Genomic DNA, 17,023 nt, shown 5'->3' with positions numbered 1-17,023 from the left:
AAGTCCAAAAATATTTAAATGATAAATGAGGTATCACAAATGAATGGGGGGGCTAGATTATTCAATAAGTGGTCCGGGCAAAGTGGCTATTGCAAAATAAAACTCAATTTGCACACCAACCTCATACTCTACATCAAAATTCCTTATCAATTAAAAATTGGAAGTTAAAAACTGAAGCTTGTATAAAGAAGAAAAATTAGGTGAGAATTTATTCAGAAAAATCTCCAAAGAAAACATCAATATGCAAATCCACACATAAATGTACTATTTTTGTACATCAAAACCAATTGCAAACAAAATGAAAAACCAACAAACTAGGAAGCACAGTCCGCTGTGAATGACAAAGTAATAATATACTAATCAGTAAGAAAATTTGTATACAGATCTCAGTATAAGAGCCAAGAACACAACAAACAAGAGGGAGGGGGGAAAGGTTGAAGTACTCTATTAATCAAAGAAATTCCAGCTAAAAACACTAATAAGCACTCTCCCCACTTCTGGTGGTGGTGGAAGTTGGCTGTAAGCCTTCCAGAAATCGATTCAATAACAACTTAAAATCCCCCCAAATATACACATGCTTTTATCTGGGATGACACATCTAAGAATCTTTCCTAAAGAAATCATCAGCACTGCAGATGAAGATTTAGGAGCTAAAATAGCCAACGGAGAGTTACTGACAACGGCAAGAAAAGCTGGAACCATAAACGGATTCTTTCCTTTCCAGCAAACGCTCTGTCTATGAAGCACAGAATTTAGAAAATAAGAGGTCTGGCTTTTGATTTACAAGGAAACTCATTTTTTTCCCCTCAAGAAATGAACAATAGAATGCCACAGTCAGTTCTCTACCCTTCTCAAATCGATTATCTAATATTTAGGTCATCTCTAGCAAAACAGTGTCTTTTTGATCCCTCAGACTCACTATCTCCTAGGCAACTGATTGAATGAGGAAAAAATAAAGCTTCACTGAGAAATATATAATTTGTAAAGATGTGAATAAATGCAATGACACGTCTTGTCCCTCAGCTGGGCCAGGGTAGTGGCCGAGGATGGAAAAGAAAAGGAGGACAGACAGACAGACACAGTCAGATGACGCATTGTAACACGAATTTATGGGGCAATTGTTTTAAATAGTTTTACTGAGATCTAATTTGCATACCATAAAATTCACTCATTTTAAGTGCGCAGTCTGATGGGTTTTATGTATTTACAGAATTGTGCAACCACCATAACAGTCTAATTTTAGCACATTTCTGTCACCCCAAAAAGAAACCTCATGCCCATTAGCAGTCACTTTCCGTTCCCATACCCAGCTCTGGGCAAGTACTAACCTACCTTCTGTCTATAGGGATGTGTCTATTCTGGACATACATATAAATGGAATCATACAATATGTGATCTTTCATATCTGGCTTCCTTCATTTAGCAGTGTTTTCAAGGCTCATTCATGTTGCAGTATGTATCAGTACTTCACGCTTTTTATTGCCAAATAATATTTCATTGTAGAGATTAAACCACATTTTGTTCATCCATTTATCAGTTGATGGGCATCTGGGTTGTTTCCAATTTTTAGCTATTAGGAACAATGTTACTATGAACATTTGTATACATGTTTGTGTGTGGTTTTCGTTGGGTGTGATATACTGGGTCATATGGTAACCATACTTAAAATTTTCCAGAAATGCTACACTGTTTTCCAAAGCAGGGGTACCATTTTATAATCCAACCAGCAGTGTATAAGTTATTCATAGTATTCCCTTATAATTATTTTAATTTATCTAAGATGAATAGTGATGTCCCTTTTTTACTTCTTCATATTAGCAGTTTAAGTCTTCTTTCCTTTTTCTTGATCACTATAGCTAAACTTTATCAATTTTGTTGACCATTTCAAAGAGCCAACTTCTGGTTTCAATTATTTTCTGTATTGTTTTTCTAGTCTCATTCATTTATTTCCACTCTGAGCTTTATTGTTTCCTTTTTTCCACTTGCTTTGAGTTTAGTTTACCCTTCTTTTTCTAATTTCTTGGGGTAAACAGGTTATTGACAATCCCACTTCTAGCTTCTATTTCAAAGGAAAATTAAATCACTACCTCTAAGATATATCTGCACCCTGATGTCCACTGCAGCATTATTCACAATAGCCAAGACATGGAAATGACCTATGTGTACGTTGATGGAACAATGGATTTTTAAAAGTGATACAAACACAGGTGTGGGTGTGCAAACACGCTGAGGAATATTATACAGCCATAGAAATAAGGACAATGTGAATGAACCTTGAGGGCATTATGCTAAGTGAAGTAAGCCACAGAAAGACAAATCTTACATGTTCTTACCACTACACACAAAAAAAAGGTAATTAAGAGGTGAAGGATATATTAACTAACCTTATTGAGACAAGCATTTCACAATATGTATGTATATCAAATCATTATGTGGCACACCATAAACTTACACAATGTTAATATAGCTCAAAAAAGCTGGAAAAACAAGGTATTGATTTGCGATGTTTTCTTTGTGAATATAGCCACTTGCAGCTATAAATTTCACTCTAAGCACTGTTTTAGCTGCCTGTAATAAATTTTTGAATGCTGTGTTTTCATTTTTACTCATTTTGAAGTATTTTAAAATTCCCTTGTGGATTCTTCTTTGACCCACTGGTTATTTAGGAGTATGTTGTTTAATTTCCATACATTTGTGAATTTCCCACAGGTCTGTTGTTGATTTCTAATTTCATTCCACTGTGGTTGGAGAATATACTTTGCATGATTTTAATCCTTTTAAAATTATTAAGAGTTATTTTATGGCCTACCATATAGTCTAAACTAGAGAGTGCTCTGTGTGCATCTGATCACTGGCCCCTTCATGGACACTTTATTAGTATTTTTCAGACATCAATAATTTCTTCCCAACACTCTGGGGCCCTACTAGCAGTTTATCACTTTTAATAACAACTACTATTATATTCAGTGAGTGATGCCCTACACTACTATTACCACCCTCTGCCCCCAAACTTCTCTTTTCTAATTTTTATCCTTATAATTTCCCTAAGGGAATTAACAAGAGTAGCTTCTCCTTATTTTACAGATTAGAAAACAAGAGCATGAGACTTGCCCAAAGTCCCACAGAAACTCTGGGGTGTAGCAGAAGGGGTTCTGGACTCTGTCCCCAGCCATTCTTCCTGTAACAAGGCCCTGCTGTCACTGAGCTTACTGAGGTCTTCAGAGAAACATAAATGGAACAAGAAGTTCAGTCCCCCTGGAATGCACTTCCCCTACCACCTGCACACATACACACACCCAGGGAAACCTTCAAGCTGTCCTTTCCTTCCCTTTCTAGTTGCAGACAAAAGAGTGGCCCACCCAGCATTGCAGCTGGGCCCGCTGTCAGTCTGACCATGGCTTAGGAAGACAGGCCATGAAATGTCCTCATTGTTCAGGGCCTAGCAGTCCCAGAGCCTCACAAGCACAAAAAACCACAAGTCCAAAGACTGAACTGCGGCTGCAGATGGCATCGGAGGACCAGGCTGTGATGACAGACCAATACGACCAACCTGTGTAATTAAAAGAGAATGAGGAAGCTTCTGAAGAAAAGGTCCCCTTTCCAGGGCTTTCTCTACAAGTGAGGACAGCTGCTGTCCCAACACAAGACCTCCAATGAACTACTTTCAGTTAACCTATCAGCTCTCTTTTGAGAATAAGCTCCCTTTGGAAAGGAGGAGCCCATGTGGGCCTCAGCAAAGCACAGCACCGCAGATCAGAGGGGTGTCCTTTCAGGTCTGCTGAGCAGAGACTCCATGTCCTCATGCTTGGCATCTTGACAAATGGGTCCCTGAATCAGGCCAAATCCTGGGCCACTAACAGGGACCTCAGCCACCTCAGGAATTCTATGATTCTACAACAAGCCATGCAGGCTACATGGCTTATTCTCATGGCCCTATAGGTGGGTTCATTATCTGAACACAAAATGCCCACGTCTTTCACAAGGAGTGGGAAAGAATGAATAAAACTCTTTTTCATGTCCAATCAGGTTTTAATAGAGTCAAGAAAAGCTAAGATTCCCTATATTTCTACTAAAGTGGATAGAAAAGACAATGGAAATGTTTTGACTATGGGGGACCACCGTTCAGTCACCATTATAAAATTCACCACTGGATGAGCAAGTTCCATCCTGACTCAAGTCCCGGGTAGACCTGGTCTCTTAGTTCACTGGCTCTGCCCTCTCAGCCCACTTTTCCTGCCAAAACCCAGCCCAGGGAGACACTCTTAGATACGAGGATGCAAAAAATGATCAAGAGAAAAAATTTTCAGCTTGTCACTTGAAAAACAACCAAAAAGGATAGCTTTCAAATTTTAGATTTCAGGAATGTTCTTGTAGCATCATCTAACTTGTTTACTCACAACCACGGGTTTGAGAAGTAACATCAGTCATTACTTTCAGTGCCAGCATCACCATCTACACTCACTCATTCTAACATAACCTGTCCAAGGTAGAATCTGAAGATGATGTGAGACATGCTTAGATAGTCCTTGCTTTGCATTTTAAAGCCCAGCACATCTCAAAGTGGAATCCTAACTAGTCTCCAGTAAAATGTGGTTCAGTGGTCAAAGAGAAGCAGGTTTCCTTATATAGGACATCTGAGAGCCTGCAAAATTATAATATGTTTATCAGTCTCTAACAGGGTCTTAGCACATGCATAGCTGAGGCTGAAAGTTATTTGTCCTGACAGACAACTTTCTCTCTTTATCTCCTTATCTCTCTCTCTTCATTCCCCATTTGAGAATAGTTTATAGGGCTACAATTCTGCATAACACGTGCTGGGAAATGCTGGTCTGCTTTCTATTCAAGCTTATTTGCATGGGCTCTTCTCTAGTGCATGGAAACATACAACACCAACCTCTTTTACAACATGCCTTATAAATATAAACTTGAGCACTGCTGCTGCTGCTGCTAAGTTGCTTCAGTCGTGTCTGACCCTGTGTGACCCCATAGACGGCAGCCCACCAGGCTCCCCCGTCCCTCGGATTCTCAAGGCAAGAAATGCATGAAAGTGAAAAGTGAAAGTGAAGTCACTCAGTCGTGTCCGACTCTTAGCGACCCCATGGACGGCAGCCTACTAGGCTCCTCCATCCACGGGATTTTCCAGGCAAGAGTACTGGAGTGGGGTGCCATTGCCTTCTCCGAACTTGAGCACACCAAGGTTCAACTCAGGACTTGTGAAAATAAGCACTACATACAATGGTGCAATGTGGCTGAACCCAACACTGTCCTTGAACCCTGGTATGTTGCATAAAGCTTATACAATTCCAGCATTCTGCACCATGTGAATCATAAACTCCTCTACAACATGAGACAACTTCAGTCATTCCCACTTATATAGACTCTCTGACTTTTAAAAGGTACCTAAGGCTTTATGCCAGCAACATAAAATACAAAATTAAAAAAAAATCAAGTGAGATTCACAAGTGGTTATGCACTATGCAGTGTTTAGAACTCCAAATGCTTTTTCCCATAGAAACAAAGTCGTAAGTGGTGATTAAGTTCCCAGACTAACCCACAATGTAGCTAAAACAAGGCACGCCTGCAATGTCATCAAGTAAAAAAAGTAAAACAATAAAATTAAAGAAGAAACAGATTCATTTATCAAGAACACTTATGCTCAGTGGTATATCCAGAGGAGCTTAGAGGGGCAGCCCCTTCCCAAACAGGAAGGGACTTCCTGTAGAGAACTGACAAATGATAATGAAGCCAGCAAGCTCACTTGGCTTTTTATTTCACTACCTGCTGACAATTGAAGAAAACATCAGTAATAAAATAGTACTCCTCTGAGTAAAACTGGGTTCAACAAGAAGTGAAGCAGCAGTTAGGAGTACTTGGAGCTATGAAGGTGGAGACCGTGGCTTACCCACATGGATTTTAGTGTAATTCTTTATTGTGTCCAAATTAGTATCTATACCTAGAGTCTTGCCTACAGGAGTCCTTTTTTTTTTTTTAATGCTTATCAGCAATTATCCTGGTCGGTAGGGGTATAAGAGATGGAACAAGGACAGAGAAATAGATTGTATGAGTTCAATGAGTAAATATTAGAAGAGAAAGGAAAGGAGCCAAAGAGAACACGTGTATAATGTGAGAAGCCATGGGTCTGAGATGGAATTGCACAGACTGAGAACACTAAATCAGAGGAACCAAAGGCATCCTGCTCAAGATTCTCCCTGGGAGAAAGAAAAGGCGGGGAGGAGGAGGAGTTTCCTAGGAGAGCCAGCAGGTGGAGCCACCACCACAAAACCACTTCAGGGAGGGTCCTCTGGAAGGACTTGGGTTGAAGTCTCAACCATTGATTGTTCCATGGGACACTCATGACTCCACTGTTAATGTTTTATTCCCCAGGCACAGAGATAAAAAGGAGATAAATATAATAGAAGAAAAATTCTAAAAATAATTTTGTCAATGACTCGCACATTAAAAATGACAGGAAAAAATGTGATAGCAACATCCTTCTAGAATGACTTCTTTCCACTCTTTTCATCACTAACCCTAGGCCCAGTAGGCAGTACTACAAAGATGACAAAATGGACAACAGCAACATACTCTAACACCAATTACTGGTCCTAACATGGGCTCCTAATAAAACGTGTCAGAAATGCAGCGAGGGACCAGTTACTGCATTAGACCTCTCCATGGCCCCTTTACTCTCAAACTTTCAAGAATGAAGGTCCATTGGGGCAAAAGAAAAGACCATAAATGCATATACAGACACATTCAGATAGACATATATATTACTGCATGACTATATATGATATTCATCTACATTCATTGCCAGGTGGCCAGCTTTATTTTTGTCTTCCCATGGTGAAGTGACAGCCAAGAGCTTCCACACAATAGTAATGCCTTCTCTTAACCCTCACTAAAAGCCAGCAATTTAGGTAAAACAGATGATTTGGAAACTTGAAGAAAAATCTGACTCAATGCCCCCCATTTTTCTGATTCCTAGTTAACTGGAGGTAACTCATATTTGTTTCTCCAAAAAGAAATTTGAAAGGAAAAAAGTCTTGCTTCTAGAAACAAATCCCCAGATCTCATATCTACCTCAAACAACAAGGTACTGGAAAACCAAAGTAGTTAACATTTTCTTTATTAAGGACACACTTGTTCCATCCTTTGTTTACAGTTTCATTTCAAACAAAGAATCGATCCATGCACTGCCTCTGAGCCAACACAAGAGTTCCACACCAGAATGTGCACATTTACATACACACGCACACACTCACTCACGTTCTGATGAACAAGCCAATGGATACCTCAAGGATATTATTCAAAGTTGCTAAGTAAATGCTCAAGAAATGAAAGCTTGAACAAACATTCCCCTTTCATACAGTCACAGGAGGGAGGTCACTATGGCCAAACGTGTTTAGGGATTAGAATGACTAGTGCTGAAACTGAGAAGAAGAAACATAAACGGAAGGTGAAATTCTTCTGACAGCTACAGGCAGCAGACCAAAATGGAGAGACCTTCTGTGAGGCAAACACTGGGTCCATGTTACTCTGAGGGGCGTGTATGTAGCCCCATCCACACAGAAAATGAATTCTGGAGAATTTATGCACTAACTTTTAAAGCAACAGTGTGTCACCAGAGGCAGAGCAGCTGCTGGTCCCTCTGGCAAAGAACACTTTTGAATTAAACCTGTCTGAAGGACTAAATATACAAGAAACGAGCTTCAAGCAGTCGTGTGCTTCAAAGTCATAGCCACATTACCAACTTGGATAGCAACCCTCCCCCATCTCATCTTGAATCTTATCTCATAGCATCAGCACTATACCTGTTACATAACATCCTTTAAACCTTCAGATCTTTCCGTATTAATCTCTGGAAGGGGCAGTAAAATGCAAATGCATAACAAACCTTAAATAAAGATGGTAAAAGCAGTTTATCTTTCGGAAGGCAGATGCCAAAGTAGCAGAGCGACTTAAAAAGATGATTATAGAATACATTGTATATCAGGAGAGCATAACAATAATAATAATAGCAAAGAATAATAAATGTGCAAAATACAATAGAGACTTACCAAACACTGAATTCATGATAAACTGGAAATAGAAACAAGGACATATAAAGCTAACCAGAAACATGCGGAGTGGCTTCACATTCAGAATGACAGAAGTAAATAAGAGATATATCCCCACTGTGCCAGAAAAAAAGATATAAGAAATGTGCAGCACTTTCTTAACATTTCTCAAGTGACACGACAGACTGGAACTGCTTACTGGCAGGACCCGCTGGTATTTTTCTAGTCTTTCTCTCTGTCCCAGCACAAAGCATGGGGCCAGGACCATAGTAGGCACACAGGAAACATGTGTTAGGGAATATCTGTTGGTATCCATCCCAAAGTGAGTAAAGAACAATGTCCAAAATTGCAGGCAGCAGGAGGTGTTCAGAGAGAGGCAGCCTCCCCATGAGGCTGCTAACGGTACAAAAACTGGGCAACAAGAACCCTGAAACAGAAGCTGATCCTCACAGAGGCCAGCAGAGTACTGATTCCAGGCTGGACATTTAACCTATCACATGGATAAACCTCGATGAGAAACACTTATAAGGGTGAAACCAAAAGATTTTTAATTATATTCTACTTCAACTGGAAGAGTCCATATTCAAATGAACAAAATCCTCCTTGCTTATTTTCAAGGATATATTTATTATATTTGCTGTTAACTGTTAAAGCATCCATTCTGTTCAGTTATGGTTTTAAACTCAAGGTGTGAGTGTCTTTAAAAAATAAACTTCCATGTAGTAACGTTGAAATTTAGGAGGGCCCACTACTTTCCTATATGGGTTCTATGATGGAAGAAGCAAAAGAATAAGTCATTCTCAGAAGGAAACAATCTTTTTCTTTCTGGTTCATGAGAATGACATTTTACTCCAAGAAAAGGTTTTTCATTTTCTGACTGTAATTTGTTAATATTCTGGAGTCTGGGATAACTTTTGGATATACACCATCCATGCTTCAAGTTTACATAAAAAATGACCTCTCAGGCCTTGGGGAAGGTTTATTTAACCAGAAAGTTCCCTCACTGTGACTCAGGTAAAGCCCAGAGAAGTGGCCAAGGGTGAGAGCAGATACAACTGTCCTTAATAGTGCTAATGCCTGGAATATATAGCTAATGGTTGCCAGGACAATGGGATGATCTGTTTGCTCACTTGCTTGCTCTCTCTCTCTCAATTTCAGTCACATCTTTTACTTAAATAAAAAGCCCGGGGAGTCATTCCAGTACCTCCCCAAATCAACTCTGTAGAGCTTTGCAAAGGTTAAAGCTGAAAACTGAAACTAATCAGTCCCCAAACTCATGTTTCCATGGTCCTGGCCTTTTCTCAAGGCTATGAATAGCTCCCATGAAATGTAAAGTATCTTTTGACCTTCTGCAGGTGCCTTGGTGGGGGGCCAGTGAGCTCATCCCACACCGTGAGCTACTACAACCCATTTGCCCCTGCTGCGAAGTGAGGCACATCCCCAGTGCAAAAACTTCTGGACACAATATTTCTTCAGCTCAGTCTGTCTCAAGTTCAGGACTCAATAAAATGGTTACTTTCCATAGAAATAGACTTCAATCTTTATTAAACCATTGCTAAGCCTATATCAAATGATATAGCCCATATAAAGTAAACAATCATCTCACATTTGATAAAGATGAAGAAAAAGAATCTGTCACATCTTTAGGATATAGATATAGAATTTAATTCTGTCAAATTCACACAAGGTCCAAGGCTGAACCACAAGGTGGACTCATATACTAGAAGAAAAACTCCAAGTTAGTGAGTCCAAGTAGCCTGTTACTACACTCTGAAGGCAACTTCCTTCCATAACAACAGCAAAGGACAAAAACATCCAAGAGATTTCTAGGGACAAAGCTTGATGGAAACAAAGGGAAGGAGACTGGTCATTTACGATAACTCGTAAAACTTGAAAAAATTAGTTGGACGGAAGTGTTTACAAGTAACTAGAATCATCCCACAGATTTAGCCTCTGATCCTTGTTTTACGGGGAAAAAAAGTGGTTTTTCATTAATTTGGGGTGGGAAAAAATGTAGCTTTTGAGCTCAGCACAATGAACTATTTATCTGGCCTGACAAGGCCAATCAATCCAGCTCCCTGTTTATTATAAGGAGTAGTAGGATACTGTTAGCTTTGATGAGTGGGGGCAGGGCCAAAGACAGCCCTGATCCTGGTACACAATTCTTCCCTTCAACTGGAAATTTATGTTTGGCCCAGGTGACCTGGGGGTCAGTATGAAGCCTGGGATAGAATGAAGATGGTTTCTTATGTGTTTCATATTTACAGGACACCTCCATGTGCTAAGGTCTCAGAGTCAATGACAGATTCATTACATAGAATACCTAGGAGTAATAAAAAGTTGGTCATAATCAGGTGGAGGCTTAAAAAGGGAATATTAAAGTCAGTAAGCCAGTTCTTTAAATGCCCTTTTCTGGTTAATGAAAAATTCTGTAGGGGACTTCAAAGGTCATATTTTTGTTGTAAAGAGACAATTATCTGAAAAGTTTAATTCTTTCATTGATTTAAAAGTTCTCAGGTAATTTTTATCAAATTCATCTGGATAATTACCTTAGTTCCTTAATTCCTTATCTTCTTAAATTAACGAATTATCTGAATTATCTTATTTACTTTACAAAAACAGAGCTGGCTGGAAGGGCCTTGCCAATGACGTCTGGGTATGCAATTCCTCAGCCCACCGACCCAAGCAGTATCAGGAGAAATGGGAGGGGCTCAGGTGAGCAAGGGAGGTTTGGGGGTACAGACCCACGCACCGAACTCTAGCTGTCCAAGTCCAATAAGCACAGGCCTCAGGAGTTCTGGAACCTACTTGCAAGAACGCAGGATGGGCTCTGGGCTATGGCTACAGTTTTAGAGCTAGACAGCCCAAATTCTTACAACGGGAAATCTCCATTGGCAGGATGGGTTTTTTAAAAAAAAGGAAAGAAAAAAAATCCTATAGCTGCTAACCAGTGTGGGCCGCCAGCCAATATTTCATCTGAATAATTCAAAAAAGGAAATGTAACCCAGGGCAGCTGGAGAGGGTAGAGGAAGAAGCAGGAAGGAAGAGAGACACAAAGCTGAGGTCTCAAGCACTATGATCAATGGACAGTTTATTGGACAAAGTCTTACAACGTCTACATTTGATGAAAGATTAGCTGTTCTTGCCCATGGTTATGCAAACTTGCCTTCTTTTTTCTTTTTAATGGAACCCTTTGCTAATACATTTCTGGGTCCTGCTTTTTGACCGGTTCTATGTTTCTCTTTAAGGAAGTAATAAGCCCCTGAAAAGGCTGCCTCTGAAAGTTAAGCTACCTCAGGTATGATCAGTGTGTGCCTGGGCTGGTCCAATGGGGCGGGTGGGCATGGGAGAAACTAAGGCAAATCAGTTTCCATTTTAGTATAAAATTGAGTCAGGTCACCTGTGCCATCTTATAGAATCTCTCCTACCATTTTAAACAACAAGGTCACAAAGCGTGGACAGGGGAGAAAACAAAACTCCAACCAGCTGATACCTGGAAAATCCACCAAGGTGGAGACAAGATGGTGAAAGGTTTTCTGGTTACACAGAAGTCTGAATGAGCTGCATCTCTGTAAGTCCTGCCTCCTAAACTGAAAGACAAGGCCTGTGTTTGGGAGCCCAGCAGTCAGAGAAAGAGCCTGCTGAAGTCTGCCCTTAAATTAAGAAGAGAGCATGGCCAGACATGCTCGGCTTAGCCAGCACCATAGCATTCTCTGAAGTCACCTGTCATCCATAAAAATAGACACAAAAGAGAAAGCTAAAGTCCTAGAAAAATAATCATTTAGAAATTTAGTCTACTTCACCACTGTAAAAAAAAATTTCATTAGTTTCCTTTGGTATGGTTATTGTATCGTTACTTGCCATATATGAGTGTGTGTGCACCCAAAATGTATACAAAAACCAATGCCATTCAATTTTCCAGCAATTCAGACTTTGATCCAGTTCACCCAGCAGTTATCAGTTTGGGTTTGTGTGTGGGGAGAGAGCTCTCTCTCCTTTGCCATACCTCTCTTGTTGGTTCTTAGAATTGTTTCAGAAGACAGCAAAGCATTTCCACTGGACACTTCGTGCATGGGCTTTTCTGGAGCTTTGCTGGAGAGAGGCTCTTTCTTCATTTCCTTCTTTATTTCCTATGAGGATAAAGAAAAGGAAAACAGGATTGTAGTTTAACATTTCCAAATGTCTCTATTTTAAGCTTCAGCTTTCTGGAATGCACTACAGTGACCTCAACTCAGCACATTTTAGAAACACCATTTCCTATGTGTTTGTTGTTTGTTTTCCTTACATTTAGTAGAGAAGCACCTGGTCCTATAAAACAGAATAATGTCCAATACAGTGACGCAATCTTCTGTGACTATGGTCAAGTGATCATAAAGGCCACCAAACAACTCTAAGGGACAGCCTGTTCTACTTTTTGAACAATGACAAGCTTTGGCCAAGCACAGTCACCCCTCAAAAGCTTTCTATTCTTCCAACAGGGGTTTAAAGAAGTATATTCCAAAATCACCACTGCACTCACAGTTACGCTAAACCCAAAAGAAGACTTAAGTTCATTTACAGTTACCAAGTTCTTCTGGCTTTTTAATCCTTAACTGAGAAAAATACAGAGATAACAAACTAAAATAAAGACTATCGTTCTAAGCCAGAGGTCGGCAAACTAAGCCACCATGTGTTTTTGTAAATAAAGTTTCATTATAATACAAGCCCATTCATTTCATTTAGGTATTTTCTATGGCTGTTCTGATGCTGCAACAGCAGAGTTGAGGAGTTGGAACAGAAATTCAAGCCCAAAATACCTGACACACAAAGTTTACATGAGGTAGTCTCTTATCAAAGCTCCATTAAGATCTGGATTTTTAAAACCTGATGCCTGATACAATCATTTCAAATTACTTAATAATTTACATAATTATGTTCAAAAGCATTAAAAGTCAGAAATGATAGTAACTCACAAGCTGCAGATCTGGGCTGGGGTTCTGGGCTTGTCTGGACCCAGGATCACATTGACTTGGGAAGAAGGGAAAGCTAAGCGCCTGGAGTCAAAGCATACCTGGGTGTCAGGAAGGGCTCAAAGAGGAAAGATGTGTTCTTTAGAAAGAGGCTGGGGCAAGAACTGGGCCTGGGTCCTTCAATGAATGAACAGGAAGATGGAAAATTTGGTGGGAGGCCACACTTTGGCCTGGGCAGAGGTAGAAAGAACAGAATAAAAGCTTGTCAAAACATAGCCACTGCCTAGCAGCTTCCTACACACCCAAGTGTTAGTTACTGTATCCAATTCCCCGATTGCTGGCCTTGTTCACAACAGCCTCGCCCTCTTCTCCCTCACCAGGGCCCCACCGGAAACCAGCAACTGTGGCTGGTGCTCTGCTAGGTTGAGAGTTTCAGCTGGCGCACCAGGCCAACACAGCATAAAGCTGTGGGCATGCGCGTGCATGTATACGCACTCCCACCTCAGCAGCCCAGCACCTGCTAGAACAGCAGTTGCTGGGGGTTTGTGCAGCTTCACAGGCAGATGGCATCAGGGGACAATCTGCAAACACTGCCAGCCTGAGTTGCATGAAAGGATGCTTTCTTAGTGATGGCTGCCAGCCTGCTATGGCTCTAGAAATACAGAAAAGCAGCCACTGTGGGGTCTTCTTCCCCAGTGGCTGCTTCTTTGGGGGTAGAAGAGTTGCTTAAACATCACTCTCCACTGTAGGGTGGGTACGACCATGCAAACACCAATTTCCCAACTGGACACAACATAATGCAGTGGTGCAACATCCAGTTTTGCCAAGGAGTTATTCAGAGAAACGCAGCGGGCTGTGGGTGACGTGCTGAGTACTTGCTTAGCACTAACCACTAATGGCATGCAGCTGGGGAAGGATGAAGGGGCTGCAAATATTTGAAAAATTGGGTTGGTCACTGGGGAAAGCCTCAGAAGCCATGGTTGTCAAGAATGTTCACACCCAAGGCTTCAGAGCAGCACCTAATGAGCTTTGAAGGACTGATCTGATGAAGCAGGTGCTTAAGGGCTGAGAAACCAGCAACAGGGGAGGATCTGGTTCATAAGTTTCAGATTCTGTGCCCCACACCAATGATTGTTCACATTTGCCAGATACATAAGCCTAATGATGACACAATTCCTTAAGTTGCTTCTTATATGGAAGCAAGGAGACAAAACCAAAAATATGTCTTGCCCTTTTCCAAAGAAACCAACCAGACACGCAACCATGGCAGTGCATCCTACAGACTCTCCACTGGCCCAACAACCAGGTTCATCCAGGCTCAGTGTAACCTCACCAAAACCAAATATCTTCCCTCCAATCTGCCCCTTCTCTGGGAGCAACAGGAGCTATACTGCTTGATAGCTCATCATCTGCACACTTACACAGGCTGGAAGACTCAGCGTTAACCCTTGTATCTAACCAGCCACCCAGTTGGGCTCTATCTACTTCCTTAATCTATTTATCTCCTTCCTCCCATACTGCCTTAAAAACATGAGTATCAGGCAAAGAACTTGAACAGACATTTCTCCAAAGAAAATATACAAATGGCCAATAAGAACACGACAAGATGCTCCACATCATTATTCACTAGGAAAACTTAAATCAACACCAAAATGATATACCCTTTCATTCCTACCAAGATGGCTAGATTTTTTCTTTTTTTTTTTTTTTTTTTTTGTAAATGAATACAAGTGCTGATGAGGACGTGGAAAAACTGGAATCCTTGTACACTGCTGGTGAGAATGCAAAATGGAGCAGTCACTGTGGAAAACACTATGGTGGTTTCTCAAAAAGTTAAACATGAAATTACCATATGATCCAGCAATTCCACTTTCAGGTAATATACCCCAAAGAGTTGAAAGCAGGGACCTAAACAGATACTTGTATGCCAATGTCTGCTGCAACATTATTCACAAAAGCCGAAAAGCAGAAACAACACAAGAGTCCATCAGCAGGCAAACAGATAAACAAGATCTGGCACGCACATACAATAGAATATTGCTCAGCCTTAAAAAGGAATACAATTTTGATACATGCTACAACATGAATGAACCTAGAAAACATCATGCTAAGTGAAAGAAAGTGAAAGAAAGTGAAATTGAAGTCTCTTAGTTGTGTCCGACTCTTTGCGAACCCATGGACTGTAGCCTACCAGGCTCCTCGGTCCGTGGGATTTTCCAGGCAAGAGTACTGGAGTGGGTTGCCATTTCCCAGACACAAAAGGACAAAAACGATCTGATTCCATGTATATGGGACATCTAGAATAGGCAAACTCAGAGACAGAAACTGACTAGAGGTTACCAGGGAGTAATGGGATGGGAGGACAAGAGTTAATGTTTCACGGTTACAGAGTTTCTGTTTGGGGTGATGAAAGTTTGGAAACAGACAGTGGTGATGGTTGCGTAAAATTGTGAATACAATGAATGCCACTGAATTGTACTTCTAAATGGCTAAAATGGCAACTTTTTGTGTTATATTTTTTTTACCCACAATAAAAAATACACATGAATACCATCTTACATTTGAGAGTTTACCTTGTACCAAAGCTTCCTCTAAGAGCTGCACCGGGATGGCAACTTTTAACATGCAGAACAGCCCTATTCACTGATGCGCATGCCAAGTCACAGAGAGCTGAGGAAGCCCATCCGAGGTCAAAGGAGACACCAGAACTGGAACTCAATGGCTAGCTTCAGAGCTTGCCTCTTAGCCACTCTCCCCCAAATGCCACCTGCCTCCAGTCCGCCCTCCCTGCTTCACCTCCACACTGCCCCAAGGGACGCTCTCCTAAAGCTACTGTTCACTCTTGCCACTCTCCTCCTCAAAGCCTCCAATTACTCCCAAAAGACCACAGGGAAAGCTCTTGCCTTCAAAAACTTTTCCAATTGCACAGCAAGCCACACGTCCCTGTGTGCTCACTTCTGGCTCAACCTATCTGACGTATGTGCTGACCCCAGGCACCAACTACCGGGCACATGCAAGGGCGGGGGCGGTGCACCCTTTGAACACCCTGACATTCACAGATGTCTGATGTCATGGACCCCTATCAGGGGGGCTCCAAAAATAGGTGACGATGCTGGCAATGACACAGCCTTACACTGGCAAGGGTTTATATAAATTAAAGTGCTGTAACTTTTTTTTTTCACTTGCTCCTCACAATAACACTGTCATTTTGTTACTGAAAAAAAAATCCTGATTTTTCTAGACTGATATATTTTTGCACACAAGAATCATGAGACCCAGTTAGGGAGGATGCAAGACCATCAAAAGGCTATGAGGCTAGTGTGGGGCAGGGAGGGCAGTGGAACCCAGCTTCGGGCCTTCCAGGCAGACCTCTCCTGCTACACCTCACTTCCCCCGAAGAAACAGTGTCCTGCCTACAGTGCGTGCATGCTAAGTTGTGTCAGTTGTGTCTGACTCTGTGAGATCCTATAGACTGTGGTCAGCCAGGCTCCTCTGCCCATGGGATTTCCCAAGCAAGAATACTGGAGTGGATTGCCATGCACTCCTCCAGGGGATCTTTCCAACCCAGGATCTCTTATGTCTCCTGCATTGGCAGGTGGATTCTTTACCTTGAGTGCCACCTGGGAAGCTCCCTGACTATACTATTGCTATTGCTAAGTCAATTCAGTCGTGTCCGACTCTGTGTGACCCCATAGACGGCAGCCCACCAGGCTTCCCCATCCCTGGGATTCTCCAGGCAAGAACACTGGAGTGGGTTGCCATTTCCTTCTCCAAATGCGTGAAAGTGAAGTCGCTCAGTCGTATCCGACCCTCAGCGACCCCATGGACTGCAGCCTTCCAGGCTCCTCTGTCCATGGGATTTTCCAGGCAAGAGTACTGGAGTGGGGTGCCAATGCCTTCTCCCTCTGACTATACTGGGGAGACTCAAATCACCCCAGCCATGGCTCCAGTGGAAAACTTCACTTTCCTCCACACCTGAAGAATCTAATACTGCTTTATCCCTAAGCCCACAAA

At 41.5% G+C, this 17,023-nt stretch overlaps 1 protein-coding gene across 3 annotated transcripts in view; it reads right to left on the bottom strand.

The window, feature by feature from the left end:
* The window catches only part of SH3KBP1 (SH3 domain containing kinase binding protein 1), a 332,811-nt gene that overhangs the window by 192,304 nt on the left and 123,484 nt on the right, over positions 1 to 17,023 (bottom strand). For all 3 annotated transcript variants that reach the window (XM_070365436.1, XM_070365437.1, XM_005897720.2), the window contains one exon: positions 12,067 to 12,190. In XM_070365436.1, the coding sequence (XP_070221537.1) occupies positions 12,067 to 12,190 (124 nt within the window). The remainder of the gene's footprint in view (positions 1 to 12,066; positions 12,191 to 17,023) is intronic.

This window comes from Bos mutus, chromosome X (genome assembly GCF_027580195.1).
Source record: "Bos mutus isolate GX-2022 chromosome X, NWIPB_WYAK_1.1, whole genome shotgun sequence".
Classification (NCBI taxonomy): domain Eukaryota; kingdom Metazoa; phylum Chordata; class Mammalia; order Artiodactyla; family Bovidae; genus Bos; species Bos mutus.
This window is presented reverse-complemented; position numbering and strand designations above follow the sequence as displayed.